The sequence below is a fragment of the Megalops cyprinoides genome, chromosome 17 (genome assembly GCF_013368585.1).
Source record: "Megalops cyprinoides isolate fMegCyp1 chromosome 17, fMegCyp1.pri, whole genome shotgun sequence".
NCBI classification, from domain to species: Eukaryota; Metazoa; Chordata; class Actinopteri; order Elopiformes; family Megalopidae; genus Megalops; species Megalops cyprinoides.
In genome coordinates this window covers 27,004,349-27,023,402 of record NC_050599.1, presented here as the reverse complement: position 1 = coordinate 27,023,402, position 19,054 = coordinate 27,004,349, and the positions used below count along the sequence as shown (strand labels likewise).

Here is a 19,054-nt window from a genome sequence, read left to right as displayed (position 1 = left end):
GGTAGACAGGCATTAAAACCTGTAATTGAAGCCCATCAATAGTTTCCAGTCTTTCTCACCTAAAATGACATTTCTGGCCTCTGATTCAACTACTTTTCATGTGGTTTAGACTCTTAACATTTGATGTGACTGCTGTTTTTAATGCTGCAGCCTGGAGCATCTCACAGCGGTAGGTGGTAAAGAAAAAAGTGTCTCCCACTGTCCAAACAGCAGGAGCTTGTGGGAGTCATTCTGGCTACCTCCTGTATGTTCATGATGTGTGTGTGTGTGTGTGGGATTGGTTCCTGACATCGGGTCCAGTTAAGTTAAACTTTAAGTTGCTGACATTTCGTGCCATTGGCGAACACCAAGCTGCTGTAGTCAAGGGAACAGTGACTGGAAATGACCCTCTTTACCAAACCACACTAAGATCTGCTGGCTCTTCTTCAGTCAAAAAGGAAGACCCCTCAACAGTACTTACTGTCAATTCCTGAGCGGTCTGTAAGCCTCTGAAGGGTAAAAACCTTGATCCAAGATCTCGGGGGGGCGGGGTGACAGCAAAGAACACACTCGACCACAAACGACCTGCGTTTGCAGAAACATATGCAAACCAAGATGGAGGGGACAGAGACAATGACAGCATAATTTAGGTAAATTACCCTTCTGGAGTGTCTAATGAAAACAAATAGCTGCTGTTCGCAAAAACCGTCCATTCCCATTCTCTTGGCTTTCATCTGGACGGACACAAAGACTGAAAAGCCTCCTCTTCTTTCAAGGCCTGATTAGACATTCGTGTCTTGTGCCAAATTTTAAAGAAAACGGCTTTCAAAAGCACAGCAACGACAACAAAAAAAAAAAACCCAAACAAGATATCTGCGCACCTTGTCGTGCATACGGCAAATTAAAATAATCTCCATACTGCTAATGGAATCTTGAGTAGCAATAAAAGCAAATAAATAAATAAATATCGCTCGTTATTGTTTAGCCTTTTCATCCACATTAGAGGCCTGCTCCATTCTTATGGAGATCTAATGTTCTGAGATTTTTTTTGTACGCTTTAATTAATTCCATGTTTTCCTCAGAATTGCATTGTTCAGACGTTTGTGTAGGTGCTGGCAGAGAAACAAAGACGTCTCTCAGGAGGGTATTGTGCTCCACGATTATTAAAGTAAACACGAAGTAGAGGACCCCTAAATGCAGCTGGATGCACTTGAGCTGGCGCTCACGGCGGGGTTGAAGGTAGAGGTGAGCCGAAGACTCCAGCAGGGGTGATCTCATTACTGCCCGCCTTCCCGATGGTCGCCAGCGCGAAAGCGTCAGTCTCAATGCACAGCGCGCTTCGCTTCACCCATACAGAGCCTATCTGCGCGCCAGATACAGTTTGCATGTCTTTTAGACAGATTTTGCAGAGTGGACTTGCATTCTTTAACATTATGCTTGTTGTTCTAGAATGCGATGTTGTCGAGGGGTTCGAAGCAGAACAGTGGAAAACGGCAGTCTACTTTCGGCACATTTTATATATCTCTTTACATGACTCGGGTCCAGTGTACAAACACCTACAACATTGACAGTGCATATAAATATAAAATCTGGGCTAGTCATTGATCAACTGAGAAGGCAGGACAGGGACATGGCAACACTCATTCATTTCAACTGAAACTCACTACTGACTACTAACCTTCTCGTGAATCAAGGTGTTGTAGCGGCAAAATATTTTGTGACTCCCAATGCTCCCAGTGCTCCAAACTGATGTTTTCCATGACTCTTTGATGGCATTTTTAAGAGGCATGTAAGAGGGTTGTCTTCACTCATTAAATAGTAAAATATCCCAGGAATGGGCTATGTTGAACACAGAATTGCAGGGGGTAGTTTCTTCCACACACACACACTTCTAAGTGCTGCTGCAGCAAACGCCAATTACTTTTGGAAGTGGTCTTCATTTACAAATTAAGAAGCTAGCTATTCAGAATGTCACACTCACACTGCTAGACTTGATAGTAAGGACATCAAACTACCAACAAAGCTAAACTTTGGACATGTTCCAATAGTTCAAGGATTTTTTTTTTTTTTTTTAAAGATTTGGACGATTATCCAAGACATTTAAAGCAGGACATCAGACCACTGTCCATGACTATTCCAGGATGAGGGTCTTTTAGTATTTCAGTATTTTCAAAACAAAAGCATAGGTGAATTATAATTTAATATTAAGTAACACTGGTTTAACAAAACCAATTTTCAAAACACCAAAAAGAAAAACAGACATGCCTAAAACACTAGTATGCTTTCTTTTTAATGTTTAAAATTACTTTTCTTAAATAAGTTTTGACAGAGTATCTGTTCCCAGGGTGGTTGACAAATCAGATTTCAGACTTATGTGAAAGACATAGCCGATTGTGCGTTTCGGGGGGGGGAAACAAAACCCAACAGTTTAAATGATGTGCCCAAGTACAAAAACATACTTTGAACAACTCTGTGCGGTATATAACGCTTCTGGTTTTGCGAGATCTCTTCTCATAGGCTATGCAACCATTACACAGTGGTCTCTCCTTTCCACGTGAGTACAAAGATCAATATATGAATGTACACCTTTTTCCCCCTCCATTCAGAATGTCATTTATAACACTCAAATATTCCCTAGCAGACCATGAGATAGTGAGACGAAAAAAAAAAAAAAACCTACTACAGGGTGGGACAGCTTACCTCGTCACACCAAGACAGAAACCTGTTCCACTGGAAACTGTGCCTGAGAAATTCATTAATGATGAGTTCTTTGTCACTGAACTCCAGAATCTCTTCACTGTGTATGTCAGCAATCTGAACATTTGATTCCCTCTCTTACTTAAATGACGTAATTAATCAAATGCCGTGATGAACACTGGGAGGAGTTTTGGGGGCGGAGGGGATGGGTTTAGCCATTGCTAGTGTAACGGAGGCTGTTGTCGGATGGGTTTCGGATTCTTGCGCCGCAGGGATCACATGTCCAGGAGCAGGACGCGGGGGTCTTCCACCACGGACTTGATCTTCCGTAGGAAGGTGACCGCCTCTCGGCCGTCGATCAGGCGGTGGTCGTACGTCAGAGCCACGTACATCATGGGGCGGATCTCCACCTGGAGGGAAAGAAAAAAAAAAAAGTCAAGGGTTAACAAGAATAAAGTAAACGCATGGGGCTCAAGTGTGTGTCTGTCTGCGAATGGCTGGAGACCCCTCGCAGGCCGGAAAGAACGCGGGAGCGCACACCTTGCCGCCGACGGCGACCGGCCGGTCGAAGATCCCGTGCATGCCGAGGATGGCGGACTGCGGCGGGTTGATGATGGGCGTCCCGAACATGGAGCCGAACACACCCCCGTTGCTGATGGTGAACGTCCCGCCGTCCATGTCCTCCACGGCCAGCTCGTTCTTGCGGGCCTGGGAGTCACATCGACAATCAGGTACCACACGGCACTGACTACTGAAGCACTACAGGTTCAGCACTGCTTATGGATGCAAGGGATATAGTCTTGCACAAGTCTTAAGCTCTGAGCACAACTCCATATAGTAATTTAATGCATTTCAAGAGATGCACTGAAGGTACCTTTTCTCCCAGCTCGTTGATGGTTTTCTCGATGTCAGCAAAGTTCATTGACTCCACCCCCCGGATCACTGGTACAACAAGTCCCTGACAGAGATAGCAAACAGACCCTGTTATGCCATGTCCCTCACATATGCACAGGCATGCACAAATACACTCATCCACACATACACATGCAAACAAGCACACATACACAGACACTCACACATGTCAAGAGCCTGCACTGTACAATGGGGTGCTCACAGGTTCTCAGATGGAGCTCCTTCTTCATCAGGTACCAGTGCATGACATTACAAAACCTACACGCTGACAGACTTCTGCTGCACAGTAATACATTAACTTCTGTTTTCAACTGTGGCCTAAGAGGTAGCAAGCATCTCACCTTCGGCGTTGCCACAGCCACGCTAATGTCAACGTATTCCCTGTATACAATCTCTTTGGTTGTGTCATCGATAACTGAAAGAGAAACAAAGACAAACTGATGTAGTAATTTAGTAATTTAGATTACGACAGAGTATCTGCAGATTAAAATATGTGACTCATGTTGGCATTAGACTACTGTGCTAAAACACATGTACTTATATAAATTGCTTTCCATTGTACTTTTGTATGATATATAAAAAAATCTTATCTTGTGCATGCAGGCAGACACATAGTGCAACTTACAAGCACACCTAAAATAAAAGTGAAGAATCCAAAACCCATATGAGATGTAGAGGCCAAACCACAGGTTTGACATCGGTATTTTTAGACACAGAAGGTTTATATGAAGATGAAACAGGCAGCCTTATCACCCTACCGCCTTTCTAAATAGGACAGAACCCCTCAGGGGGTAAAATCAAGGTGATCACAGGGACATCTATAGGCTACATGCATTAAAAAGGAAGGATAAACCTTGTTTTTGTCTTTCAGCCAGGCTTCTTATGCACTTGCAACTCAACATCGTGCAAACGCCGCCATTCTCTCAGGTCCATTAGAAAAGGACACGTTGCTTCCGCACAGTTTTAACAGCGGTTTGGAAAGACAGCTGAGCCCCACAGGGAAACAGGGCTCAATTTCCGGGAGCCCCTTACCGGCGTTGACAGCGGGCTGGTCGGTGAGCGCGTGGGCGGCAGCCTTGACGAAGGCGGACATGAAGCCCAGCTTGACACCGTGCTTCTTCAGGAACACGTCTTTGTGCAGCTTCCGCATCTCCTGGATGTTGCTGCAGACAGCAGAGGGGGATTCCAGAGAAGAACCCCAGTAAGAGTGGAGCGCATGCGAGATTATTATGCAAGAATCTACATAACGTTTACAAAATATTCCGCCAAGGGAGATTTTCAACAAAAAGCTATAGGAAAGAAAAGTCAAGCCAGGACAGAGGCAGCTTGCTTATTTGCTGATGCATGCAAATGTTTTTTCGTTCCCGTGATAAACGGGGTCCTTTCGTTCTACATTTGTAACCGCTTGCTTCCTGGCCCTGACCACACTCAGTTTCTGAGGTCACGCCAGCTAACCACACAAGCCCCATCCTAAGACAGCCACCCTCAGAGACTGAAACAGCTAAAAAATGTGTTTTTATGTACTTCTCATATAGTTTGGCATTAATGCACAAGGATATGAGAGAAACTGAAATAGAAAGAACTGTAATATAATGTTCTCTTGTACTCTTTCTGTCTATAGATAACTGTGGCATGAGCAGTATACTTTCCTGAGTGCAGCAATAGCAAAGACACCAATTTCCTTTATTCTAAGCGCTCAAAAAATGGTCAGCACCTTTGCATCAAATGCACAGTGAACAAACGTCACCTCTTTCGTACTCAGTGCCGTTTTATTTGCCTGTCATTTTTTCCGAAACCTTTTAGGTTTTCAGAGCGCCTCTCTGAAAAACAAGGGGCGCTTATGGGTCAGGAGCGGGGCGTGTGGTTTGCGGCGGCACGTCACCCTCCCCTCCCCCCCCGGCGCTCACCTCATGTCGATCTCGTTAAAGGTGGTCAGCATGGCGCAGGTGTTCTGTGCCTCCTTCAGTCTCTGGGCGATCCTCAGCCTCATGCGGTTCATCTTTACCTGCGGGGAAACGGAAAACTGTGTTCCACAAACGAGCCCATACTGCACACCTCCGAGCCTCCGGGCGAGGTGACTCTGCGGCACTTAAATTTCACACATCCTCATGCTCATCATCACATCATCGGTGGGGTTTACTGGGTTCAAAACAAATAAATCCAGTAAAATTCCATTATTCCTGGGGCTCAATGATGTCAGCAGAAGTGCTCTGACACTCCCTGCCTTTAACCCTATCACACGTAACTTATTTTATGCTATGTAGTGTGTGTATTACGTTACATAGTTTATGTTTTCATTAGCGTTAAGCTTCTCATAGTTTTCACTGCCGCATTTGCTATATTTTTAACGTTAAATTGCTGTTTCCTCAAAACTAAACTACATTCTAGCGTTCTAATCGCACCAGTTTTACTGCACATGCTAAACTAATCACACCAATGTGACCGTACACGTGAAAGGGTTAAGGATTTTACCAACCTGCATGAATCCTCGAATTAAAACAACCTTGGAATCAACTGCTGATCAATACCCATAAAGAGGAGCTGCTTACAGAATGATGTGGGCAATTAGTTTCAGTGGTGCGGTGCTTAGGTCTGCCCCTTCATACCACAATACAGTATGTAATCATTAACTTAAAGCTAGGAAGTACCAGCAGAAAGATACACTGAAAATACGCACAGTGAGCAAAAACTCCCAGTCTGTGGTGTCTGTCTCATACCATCCTTTCTGACTTTTCCCCTCTTACATGACAGGCAAGCAGTAATGGGCCAGAGCAGAAATCCACAGTGGTTTCTCAGACTAACCCATGCTGAAAACTGCTAGTGCTATGTCAGTGTTTCCCCACACATACACTTTACTTGGGCGGGCCGCCTAGGTATATTAACGGTCGCCAAAGTATATTTGGCGACTCATTTCAGCATTTTTTTTATTTTTATTTTTTTATCTGTACGAGAGAACGACGCCATCCGCAATTGATTATTTCCTACCGCTCTGCGCTGACCTTTCCGAGTGTAACCAATGATTTTAGTGTGACGTACTGGAACATGGGCGGCGCGACACCGGCGCGAAATATAAACATTGAATTCCAATCAAAGTCAAAATGGAGGACAAACTGGAGAAGCTTATATACTGTGTGTGTCAGGCTTTTCAGAGTTGTGTGACACCACTTCGAAGTGGTACCACGACCTCGCTAAAAAAAAAAAAAAAACGAAGCATGGCGCAAACTTAGCATTGAGATGGGGCTACCAGGTTTGTAGATTCGGCTGTAACAATTTATAGTTATTGGCCACATACCCGGCATACTCAGAAGCTTGCTACGTCCCTGGTTTTTAGCTAGCTAGCTTAGTTGTTCTGTCAAAGTGCCAAATCCAAACATGAGTTTATAGTATTAACGTTACAGAGCTACAAAAAACTCAATAGCTACATGCAGCAAAGTTGTCCTGGTTAAATATAAGAAAAATTAAGATTAAGTGCTCTGACAAACAGTGCCATCTTTGTACACACTAAAGAGTGTTTTACTCTTAATTTTTTTTACTTTGTCTTATTCTTCCCATGTGGGTAGATGGAGGGGAGAGTTGGGGGGTTAGATCTGTGAAATATATTATGTGAAATTAACAGAAATATTCAATAAATCAAAACATTGTGTTAAAGGTCACGCGTATTTGTTGTTTGTCACATGTAGTAGACCATTTTTGTGCCGGCAGGTGATGCCGGCCCTTTCCGTCGGCTACCACCACAAGTATATTTCGGACCTGTGGGAAACACTGTACGTGATGTGTTGACTCTCAACTAGACCAACTTCATTAGCAGTGGTAACCAGTGGGGTGCTCAGTAGTGGAGGATCTGTAGGTTCTTATTCCTGGAAGGGTGATGCTCAACAGCCTCCTACGAGGAGTTTTACTGTCATTAATCACAGAGTGATGTGGGTGTATGAATGGGTTATGCAAAATGTGTAGCAGAGGTTCGTTCAAGTGTTGACTCACAATGACTACTAGTGATGTAACAAAATGGTGCAGGTTATGACACCAAACTGGAGCATCATAGAAAGCAACTGCGAGTGTGCACTTATAAATAATAACTGGGAGCCCCTGTCATTCTGAACCCCATTAAGACTTATACATATGCCACAAGCCTGTCATTATCAGTCAGTTCCTCACTAAAGACAGGCCAAAGCCCAATCCAACACAGCATGAATGATAGTGTAAAAATTAAAGCATTAAAGGAGTCTTCCACATGAGAAAAGAGCCAAAACTGAGCTCTTATAGCAGGATCTGTAATTCAAAGAAAAATGTGCTTTGAATGTTTGCAGCCATTACAGGGTGAGATGGTGACACAGCCAGTGACAGTGGGGCAGAATAAGAATAACTTCTGCCTGGTTACAGTGTGTAGTCACAGAGGCGAGCCTTACCCTGGTCTCTGATCGGGACCCTTTGGCTGCAGTACCCGCCTGGACCACTGGGGCAGCGGGGGCTGCCGTGGGTTTGACAGCAGAAACTGTGGAAGGAGAGGTGAGTAACACCATCAGTTACTGCGGGAAATATCTTCACATAGGCTCTTTATACTGTGATACACAGACCCCTCATTCTCTTAAATACAGCCTTCAATCTGCAATATTCAGACCATTCATTCTACCACACAGGTCTTTCTCTCTTTGCTATGTAGACATAACCCTTACTCTCTGATATATAAACCCTTTGCTCTCTGATGTACAGACCCTTCACTCTCACTGTGTCTGCTACCTGAGTCAGTGCCCTTTAACTGAACTGCAGTTCTCTAATGCTGGCAGAAGTGCTGCAGTCAAGAGGCGAGACGTAGCCGACTGACCTGGTTTGGCATCGAAGGCTTGTCCTGGCACGGGGGGTACAGGGGGCATGCTGGTGGGGATGGGTCCTGGGGCTGAAGCGGGAGGGGGAGGGGGAGGGGGCGGCGGTGGTGGAGGAGGTGCCGCGGCTGGAGCCTCTGCTTTGGGCGCCGCGGGCTGGGGTGCGTCGGCAGCTTTGGCAGCACCAGCTGAGGGGGACAGAAACTGATTTAGCATGTGTGCAAAAAAACCCCAGAAAGTGTTTGGTTTCTGGTATTTCCCAGGAAGTGAAGGAAACTACATATCATTTTGATAAGAGCATGCCTCTACCGTGATATTAAAATCCTCTAATAGCCCTGTAATATCTCAGGGGGCAGAAACTACCTCTGATTGTGTGCACAGTGGTACTCTGGCTCTGTGAGAGCATTTTGGCATTTATAGAGTAGTTTATTCTTGTGCTGTTGCATGTACTTGTGTGTGCGCAGTGGTGTACCGTGGTACTCTGTATATGGTCTATGGTGTAAGGTATGCAGTGTATGGTGAACAGTGTATAGTGTATAATGTGTGGTATATAGTGTACAGTATATGGTATACAGTGGGAGGGGGCTGACCTCCTTTCCGAAGCTTGAAGAGGGGTGTTCCACCTTCCACCTTCCCTCCATCGGGCACGAGGAGGGCCTCGATCACGCCTGCGGCTGGGGAGGGCACCTGCACAGAGGTCTGAAAGGCCAGAGAATCGTATAAAACACAGAAGCCCAATACACACACATGCGCATACACACACAACTGCACACATCCACAGACAGACAGACAGACAGACAGACAAACACAGACACTAGGGGTGGGAATCACAGAGTAACTCACGATAGGATACTATCACGATACATTGCCCACGATAGCGATAGTATCACGATACAGTGATTTTGCGGTACTCGATACATTGCAAGATCCAGGTACGCTACAATACATCACTATATCTGTATAACTGAAGAAGAAAAAATACCCCTAAAAACGCGAAAAGCAGGAATTTTGTATTTATTCACTGCGTTGTTGTGTCAGTTTCACAGAATTTGACAATTAATTCTCTAAACTTTGCTAATGAAACTCCGGAAGGTGTCGGAAAATGCAGCCATTTTGCGGCAATTAAAGTAATTCATGTATTTCCCATTATCAGCTGGCTCCGTTATTTCTTGTAGGGACACGGTGATGACAAGCTCCTATGTGTCATGAATTACCCGGATTGGCTTGTAATGGTTACATCGTTCAGTCTAGTTTCCATATTAGAGTGCTACACATCCCCACACCATCAGTACGGAAACTGTTTTTACTCAATACACCCTTTCCCCGGTCTCCACTGATGTGGTGATGATGTGTGCGGACAATCGTGAGCGAATAGAGGCGTTTCTGAGGCCAAGCCGCAGTTTAAACAGTTTTGAGGAGTTGGGAGGTAAGGGAAGACACAAACCACAAAAAGTCCTAAGCACTGCTGCTCATCCTTATACAGTGAAAAGTTAACAGCAAAATTCAACGTGACAATCACCGTATACAACAACTGATGAGTGTGGATACATTTTCAACTTCATTCTGGGAAACAGTACCAAGACACTGGATTACATCGTAAGAAGGCGTTAATGTTAGCTAGCACGCTAGCTGATGTTTTTTTAAAGCCAACTTTGGTAGAAAAAAAAAAAGAAGTGTGATGAGGGACCAGTTGGCCAACTTGACAGCCGCAAGTGAAGATATATTTTTCCTCTTTAAACTGCATAACTACTTTGCCAGCCAAGAAACGTTAGCTAACTTATCTCAGTTAAGTTGATGCCCTGTTTTCATCAACCCATGACATTATAGCTAGCCAACTAGCTGGCCAGCTAGTTGATCCAACAGTTGTTACATCTTTATGGCGGTCAGTTGTCCGATAATAACATAACTATGTCATCAAATTGACCATAAAGCAAGTTATTAAAATGAACGTCTAAGTTTAAGGATTATGCAACGTAACGGTGTAAATTCGCGAGCTAGCCGTTAGCTAGCTAGTACCACCGGGCTGTAGGTCTGGAGCTACGTTCAGGGTGGTCAGGGAAAAGACAAGGTAACGTTAGTTAAGTAATTGCTAATGGGAACCAACAATGAATTCGAACTGAGACTGTGATGCTTTAACCACTTTCTGTTTTTTGGATAATGTTGGTAGATGAGCTTTTGTTTAAATGCCTAATCACGCAGAATACTAGCGATATACCTGTATGTACCTTTCAATTTAGACAATTTTGTAAGTAGGAGCTACGTAGCTAAGTTGGCTACCTATTCAACTGAAGCTAGCTACTTATATAAAAGAACAGTCTCTGTCATCCAACCTGTTTAGTCAGCGTTACTTACTGAAATTGAGTTGGACAGGTCTCGTTTCCAGGGAGGACTGAGAAAGAGAAGTTGTGCGCATTTCTTCACCGCAAGTTTACCCTCATTCATTTGATAAGCACCAGCAGGAGGAGTCATGAAGTAGTGACTCTGGTAAGTCAAGTTGGTGGGGGAATCCGTTTAGAGCGCCTGCATGTTTTAATTAAAAATACTGATATTTGGAGCCAGTCTATCGATAATGTATCGCAAGAGCGCTGCCTGTGCTGGAGGGGCCTGAGGCTTGTTCATTTCCACAGCAGAGGAGAGGGCTGGCGAGTTCATACCTTATCAGTCTCGATTTCACACACCACTTCATCCTCAGCGACCGTGTCCCCAACAGCTACAAGAGAAAGGCATTCACAGGTTAAGCACAAACAGGCATTGATGATATTTAAAGATGGGCTGCAGTGAAAAGTAAACAATTTGGCTACCTTGGTATGTGCCATTAACTCATTGCAGGGTCAGTATTCCATTGTTTTGAGAAAATATATAAAAATAACATTAAAGAGATCGATTTCTGAGGTTAGTGAATCAAGTTTTCTTAGAAATTTGGCATCACAAAATTGACAGGTGTGGTTGACAGGTGAGGTCTATCTGCAAAATGAAGGTTCATTCTGTGTTATATGTTGTCTAAGTCAACTAGCAAGGTGTTGTGCTTTTTCAGGCATGTAGTGATGCTAACGTTAGCTACCTATCCAAAAATAGATTAATTTCTTTTATTATACTTTACTCAGAACGTCAGCTCAAAGACTCCGTGTACATTATGTAGGCTATTTGTTTCAGTTTTATTTAACTAGTATATGTAATGAAATCCAGTCACTGTGGTACAAGTAAATTTTAAGGTTTACTAGAATCGTAGTGTAAAGACTCATCAATCTTATGCCCTCACATAATCGTCTCTGTAAATCAACACTAGCTACACTAACATTAATTAACTCTTAAAATGTTTACAATAAACTGTTTCAGGAGTCACCAATCTGAAAAACATAAGAGGTATCACAGTTGATAGATGGTCATAGAATATGAGGATTCTTGAGTCTAAACCAAAACAAATAAAATCTTCAGCTATTCCTGGTTACAGGTTCTCTGTACAATACTAAAAAGAGAAAATGAATAAAACTGAAGTCCCACAGTGAGTACAGCTGCCAGATTTTGGCATTTTCCTGCCTGTTGGTCTGCCTGCCACTCCCTCGCTTTTCCGCTCCCGTCTCTGGAGCAGTTGCCATGACAACCTTGGCAACAGGACCTCAGGGATCAGAGCACACCCTTATGACTACCTCAAATAAGGATTGGTGCGGTGACGTCACAGTCCCGAAGGGAAACGTTTTAAGCTGGAAGCCTATGATGTACTAATTGTTCAGCAAGAACCTGAATACCACTTCCGAATAAATTTAGTTACAACATTTTGACCAAAAATACAGTACTTGACCCACGCATGTGCAATCTGCATCTGTACCGTGGTTTAATAATAATGATGGAGCTACTAAAAGGCTTAACACAAAGTTAGATCCAAAACATGTTTATCTACTGGCCCACCAGAAACTGAGTCTGACACCCTGGTTTAGAGTATAGTTGGGTTTTGAGTTAGGCTAGGGTAGCAGATTAATGATCATGTGATGGCATGTTGATACACAACTAGGGTTGGGTATCGTTTGAATTTTTATCGATTCCGATTCCGCTTATTCTTGCTTATCGCAAGACATCAAACACAATCTTTCAGATCGACGCCGTGCTGCCTTAAATGTTTGGTCAGATTTGATGTGTAACCTGATTTGCAGCTAATTAGCTTCCCACATGCATCGCACTTTGCCTTGTTGTCATTTTGTTTTCTAAAGCGAAGCCACACTTTTGACCATTTACTGCGGTCCATCTTTCACACTGTTGTGATGTTAGCCATGCATGCTAGCTCGTATTTAACCTTTTCTCACATAACTTTTTATGCTATGTAGTGCGCATCTTACGTTGCGTGGTTTATATTTTCATCAGTGTTATTAAGCTTCTCATAGTTTTCAGCTAGCATTTGCTACATTTTTAACGTTAAATCATTGTTTCCTCAAAGCTAAAATTAGCTAGAATTTTTCCAATCTAGGGTTCTAATCACACCAGTTTTAGTGTACGCGCTAAACGGCTAATCACACTGGTGTGACTGTACGTGCAAAAGGGCTAAACAAATGGACACGTAGACATTTAGAAACAGAAATTCAATTTTTTTACGGGTACCCGGTACTTGGATTCGGTTCTAATTTTGGAACCGAGTTTCGGTTCCCAACCCTATACACAACACTTCTATATCAGTCACACAGAAGTCACAGTGCGATTATTTAAGAAAATGGCCAACTGATGATTCAGCAATGTTTTGTTTATTATTTTCTTATCAGTCAACAGAACTCACTGTGCAGGTGTTCAAATAATTAAAGTGTTACAAGTGTGTATATAATTCAAAGTATGTGTGTATGTACGTATACATACTGTATGTATACATACGTACATACACCTATATACACACACCAAATATGAAATCCACACAACTACATTATAGTACATGAATCATTACAGTGCTGAGGAAACTAGAGAACCTTCCCAGCTAAAGTTATTCATTGTATACATTCTGTAGCTACAGACTCCTGTTAAACTGCTGGGTTTTTATGACAACAGTTACGGTGACGTAACTGCTTATGATTTGAACACATAACCCCCTGGTCCAGAGTCCAGGGCTCTACCCACCGTACCGGGCCTGGTGACACCCACCTTTCTCCCACCTCACGTCCCCCTCTGTGACCGACTCCGCGAATGCGGGTGTGTTAATGGTGACAACTTCATCATCTGCGAATAAAAGGAAAACAACCGACAGAATGAGAGCACGTTTACAGTCCTCAGACAGAATACTTCTTTTCAGAGGCGTGAACAGAGTCATACATACAGCACAGGAAACCAGACATAGACATACCATAGTGAGTTAACTACATCACCCTAATACAAGCAAGCAGTCAGTTCATTCAGTGGTGCTGCACATGACGTAGGTTTGACTGCCACACAGAATCACAAGGCGGCGGCACCCTTTGATACATACGGCGAGCTGAAGAGGTCCTGAAGAATCGGATGTGGAAGACGCTGCCCCTGGTGTCACATTCCCTGAAAGCCAAACAAAGCACGTTTCAGGCTCGTTCTCTGCTGGTCCAACTGTACTCTACAGCGATTAGGCCTCTACTCTTCAGCAGAAACGGTGGTGCATTCAAAAGTGCCACCTGTTAGTGAACGATGGCACTTTATTCATGCAACAAGAGCACTGGCAATTTATAGAGCTACTTGACGGAAATCCCAGGGCAAGAATAAAGCCACAGAAAAAAAAAAAAAAAAAAAAAAAAACTAGAACACTCAACAGGACAGGCAATGGCAGGAGATTTTTTTCCTTGAACCCTGCACCTCCTCTTGCAATCTTGACCAACTGATCTGACAATGCTACACAATTTTAATAATCTGTGTAGTGTCCTGACAAAGGCAGGAAAATGGTCCAAATGTTGTCAAATCTGGTCTCCACATGGAAAAATAAGTCCCACCTGGCAACTAAGGAATGTGTGCTTACGCTTACATTTTTGCCTTTTAGCAGACACTCTTATCCACAGCAACTTAAGGTGCAAGGACAAAGTGCATCTAATAAAGTGGCATGAAAAGCCGTGCAAAGAGGACACTACTGACCACACTGGAACATGCGCCAGTGCTGAGATCACAAATGCAAACTTGGCTCATAGCATAGGTGCAATGCAATAACTACATCATTATGTTTTACACAATAACCATCCTATTCCAAAGGGAAAGCTACCATATTCCCTGTAGTAAAACCACCATGTGTAAAATTCCTCATAAGGGGAACATGCTTCCACTGGAGCCTTTTTCAGACAGAACTGGACACAAGCAGTGGGGTTCTGAGGGAGGGGGGCACTTACAGGCGGCTGTTTTCATAGGCAACCCGACGGCAGGCGGCAAGTCCTGTGGAGAGAAGGAGACGGTATTAGCGGTTCAGGAACAGGCTTGGTGCTGAAAAGGCCATCCGCTGCGCTAAATGTGGCTGACAGACATGCCTACATAGCCCCTCCACCTCTCCCCGTTACCCTTGGTTGCGAGGTTCATTTTGAAGCGCCCATCCACTAACGGGGTGTTCGCAGAGGGACCTGGGTTTCATCGTTCGCACAGAGAGACAGAGCCCAAGCCCACTCACCTGACACCGTCCTCCGCCCCAACGCGTTGTTCGCCTGGAAGAGAAGAGGCAAAGTGCGTTACTGAGAGTCCTGCTTGTGATGCAGGACACCACACTCTGCGAGCTGTGACACCCCCGTACCCTCTGGTCACTGGGACAGGCCCCCTCCCACCCCCCAGCTATTCCCTCCACCAGGCCCACCAGGCCAGAGTACAATGTAGAATGATGCAATCTGCGTTCCCAGGAACAGTTCAATGACACCGCCTTGGGTTCTACACCTCCGGGGGAGAAAAAAAAGCAAAGTGAAGCTAAAGAAGTTGGTGACCCACCTTGTAAACTTGCCATCTTTCCACCTCTATCCTAAGCCAAAATGAGGAGGAACACCGAGAACTACCATCCCTGCTGAATACTTAACTGGTACATACTGTAGTCATGGTAGTCAGCTTTAAAAAACCACATGCTTCAACAGAGGGATGTTGAAACTAGAGGGAACTTATTACTCAAGTGGGTTCATTTAGATTTACTGACACACATGCACAGAAGCACTTTAGCCGCTATGAATATTTGTGTTGTCAAAACACAATGGTAACATCTAGATCACTTTCTTAAGAACTCATGATTCGGTATTCAGCGTCCACACAGCAAGGTCACTCCTCCCAGAGCTGTTCTCAAATGAGACAGACTACTGGGTTGCCATTAAACCCTTGCTGTAGGGAAAATTAGGTCACACTTCATCACTGCACTGCACTGCACAAACAAAACCTAACTGGAAGCTATATGCAGGAGACTCATCTGATGTAACTTAACTTACACAGCACATTGTGCTGTGATCTGTAAAGGGAAAACAGGAAAAACAAAATGTCAAATTCAGATGCACAGATATTTTATTGATGGTCAAGACTAAATAAAGAAAGTGCAAGCCCTAACATGTCTGTGTGTTTCTGTTCTCATTAAATGAGGCGTGTCATCAAGCCAACAGCTTCACTTTGTTTGATCAAGCAGAGGTAATGTCCAAGCACATACATTCAAGTAGACTGCTCTAACATAGCTGGTTGAAAGAATACAGAACTTCTGCTTAACGCAAAGTACCTGCTGACTCTAACAGCCCCAAGCATCAATAACCCCCCTAACCACAACCAACTGCCTACCTTTCCTAAAAAGGGACACTAACCTAAACCCAATGACCTGGACGACACAAAGCCAGGCATGCAATGCTTTCCTGCCACACTACCCTTACGGCCTCACCCACGTTACCTTATGTGACTAATTCAAATCATTTAAGCAAGACTTAGTCTCCATTTTCCGTAACTGGTCTGATTTAAAAAAAAAAAAAAAAAAGTCTTTGTCTCCAGTTCCAGGTGGGAACTTTTCTGTGTCTGTGTTGCAGACTTCAAGAGAAGCAGTCAGCACTGAGCACTCACCATTACCCATGCCACCAGCAACTCAATGTGTGACATGACTATTGTGTGTAAAAGCAAATGAGGCTGCCAGTATTCCTCCAGCTCACTGTAGACAACTTCTTAGTAACAGCAGGCAAATTAATTACTTAAGGTGTATTTATAAACTATACTAATAACACAAAAGGCCATAAAAAGGACCATATAAAATGCCTATCAAAGGAAAAAGTTAAACTCCTATCAATACAATAAGATGGATGAACTATTAAACAGAATCTAACTTGGAGTTAAGGTCACTTTCACTTCCAGTTGAACAGCAAGGTTTGCAGACCTAATGTTGCTGACTGGCAAAAACACAGACTTTAAGAGCACAACCTGATTCATCAGTGGTTAGATTAAACTTTGTAGTTGTACAATCTCATTGCAGGAAAAGGGAAAACATTAACAAGTGCTAACTCAACCTCAGATTTATAGGAAGTGGGATACAGCCACTATCACAATGAAAGCACAATCCCAGAGAGTTCTTCATCTAAAACGTTCACTGACATCAAACAGTTTTTCTTCATCTGAAAGAATATCTAATCAAACTATTCACAATGGCATCGTACTTATTTCAAAGTGGTAACTGGCATCCATAATTAAGAAATCCAACACAAGAATTAACAATGTGACAGTTTATCTAAAAGATATGATTGACAAATACTGTTTTGTCATTGCTTATCTTATTATAACAACCTTTATCACTGAAACACTGACATTACTGTTTATAAAATTAAGATTTGTATTTCCCAGCTACCTCACTTTGGAATCAAAAGGTTCCCCATGTCATTGGTCAAGCAATAGATTCACAGATATTACACCCTATGGAAAATCTGATCTGCAGAATGTAAGTGTCAGGCCTTTATTCTTTATTACATATTGGTTTGGAAGACCACCTTATGCATGGAAAGTTAAGTATCTCAGGCTTAATTATCAATTTGTACAGCACGATAATTACTGAAACAATCCTGGTACCCTGTATGGATCATTTTGGATATGCAGTCATTGTCCTTACCTACTGCTGTCGACTGTCAACTACTTGAACGTAAATGGCACGATGTATGAGAAGTTATTTAAACGCAGAATATAATACCGACAATTCAACACCCAGATAACAGAGGCTTGTATCAGGCAGCACCCATGCAGTGACTGGTCAGTCAACTCAAACATGCATTGGTTCAGGTAAATAACCACATAGTTAAAGTGGCAGTAAGCTGGCTTTCCAGGTTTCGACACGTTTACCATGGTCTAGCACAAGGTCCTTCGCCTCAAGATCACATTTGTTTAAAAGAGATCAGTCGTTTAGTCCGATTCTTAAAACCTGTAACGTTAAGCACTGTTTGCCTTAAGTGAACACTGCTGAACAAACACTAACGGTCTGTTCAGTGGGGCCATGCGGTGGTGCACATGTTGGACCTTGACACCGGACCGGCCTTTTGAATGGCAAAGCTGTAGAATCTGAATATACGTCAATGGCTATCATGCTTAAGTGGATATTGCGTCTCTGTGACCACCACTGTGCTTGTGAACTAACCAGCTACCGTAAAGCTGAAATATTAGTCACCATCCCCGCTGAAATTAACTGTTCTAGCATCAACTTATTTTCCTTTATTTTGTGCTTAGATAGCCAATTAACTAATTATTGTAATTAGGTGGTTGATGAAGTTTTAACGGACCACCGGACTTACAAGTCGCGATCAAGGGTAGTCATACTTTGTAACTGCACAACTGCTGAATTATGCAAAATGATAGCCAGCTAAAACTGACATTGCAGCTGCATTCAGTTACCTGGCTAACTAACTAGCTCGCTAGTATGTTAACTAATCACACAGCTAGCTGGTTAGCGAGCTAGCTACGATGACCTCAAGAGGTATCCCACACTACTAAGTTAGCTAGCCAGCTACATACTATTTGACCGACTCAGTTTAACGATGCATAGTTAAACCACTAATCATTTTGTATAAAAAGCGATTTCAATCACTAACTTGAAGCCCAGATATCGCTTCAGCGTTACGGATCTTTATTCCAGTGTTTCTAATGGGGAAATAATTTTATTTCCAAGGAACCTGGTGTCACTCTGCCCTTGGGTTGTGCCGAGGCCTAGCTATGGCCTAGTGCGGACTTAGCTTGCTGGCTGATATCAGCTAGTTAGCCCATCCAATCGCGCGTTTCACTAACAGTGAATTAGCACAGTTAGCTAAAGACCTTTCCTTTGCTGGACACGGCCTACCTGGCTTATAGCAGAGAGAGAGCGCCCTAGAGTCCGGGAGAAACATCTGGAGCGGGAAAGCATTACGGCTAAGCTATCAGCAGCTGCGGTAGGACCGGTGAGCCACTCATACGCACACCCCAACTGCGAGTCCGCTGCTGACCGCCAGGGAGAAAGCAGTGTGGGACAAACCAAAGTGCGCTGGGAAAGGGGGAGAAAAGGGGCATACCAAATAGTAGCTGAAGCAAAGACTTTTTTTTTTTTTTACAAGACATGCCATCGTTTTATTTCTTTCTAAAGGGTAGCCTAGTGAAACCTGGAATTACTTTTATTCGTTTTTCGTTAAGAACCTCATTAGCTAGTTTGGTTTTATGCAGACCCCAGCCTCACGCAAAAAATTAATACTTTAAATGTCTGCAAATTACCAGGATCCATT

General features: G+C 43.4%; 1 protein-coding gene across 1 annotated transcript; it reads right to left on the bottom strand.

The window, feature by feature from the left end:
• Positions 1-2,245: 2,245 nt before the first annotated feature.
• Positions 2,246-18,767, bottom strand: LOC118792081 (dihydrolipoyllysine-residue succinyltransferase component of 2-oxoglutarate dehydrogenase complex, mitochondrial-like). Its single transcript, XM_036549782.1, has 15 exons — positions 18,640-18,767; positions 14,995-15,028; positions 14,723-14,765; positions 13,849-13,910; positions 13,527-13,601; positions 11,063-11,118; positions 8,999-9,107; positions 8,411-8,596; positions 7,995-8,080; positions 5,496-5,593; positions 4,621-4,751; positions 3,930-4,003; positions 3,551-3,634; positions 3,217-3,384; positions 2,246-3,086 (listed from the first exon to the last, which is right to left on the bottom strand). Exons 1-15 carry the CDS (start codon positions 18,700-18,702, stop codon positions 2,952-2,954), a joined length of 1,404 nt encoding a protein of 467 aa, XP_036405675.1. The 5' UTR covers positions 18,703-18,767; the 3' UTR covers positions 2,246-2,951.
• Positions 18,768-19,054: the final 287 nt, after the last annotated feature.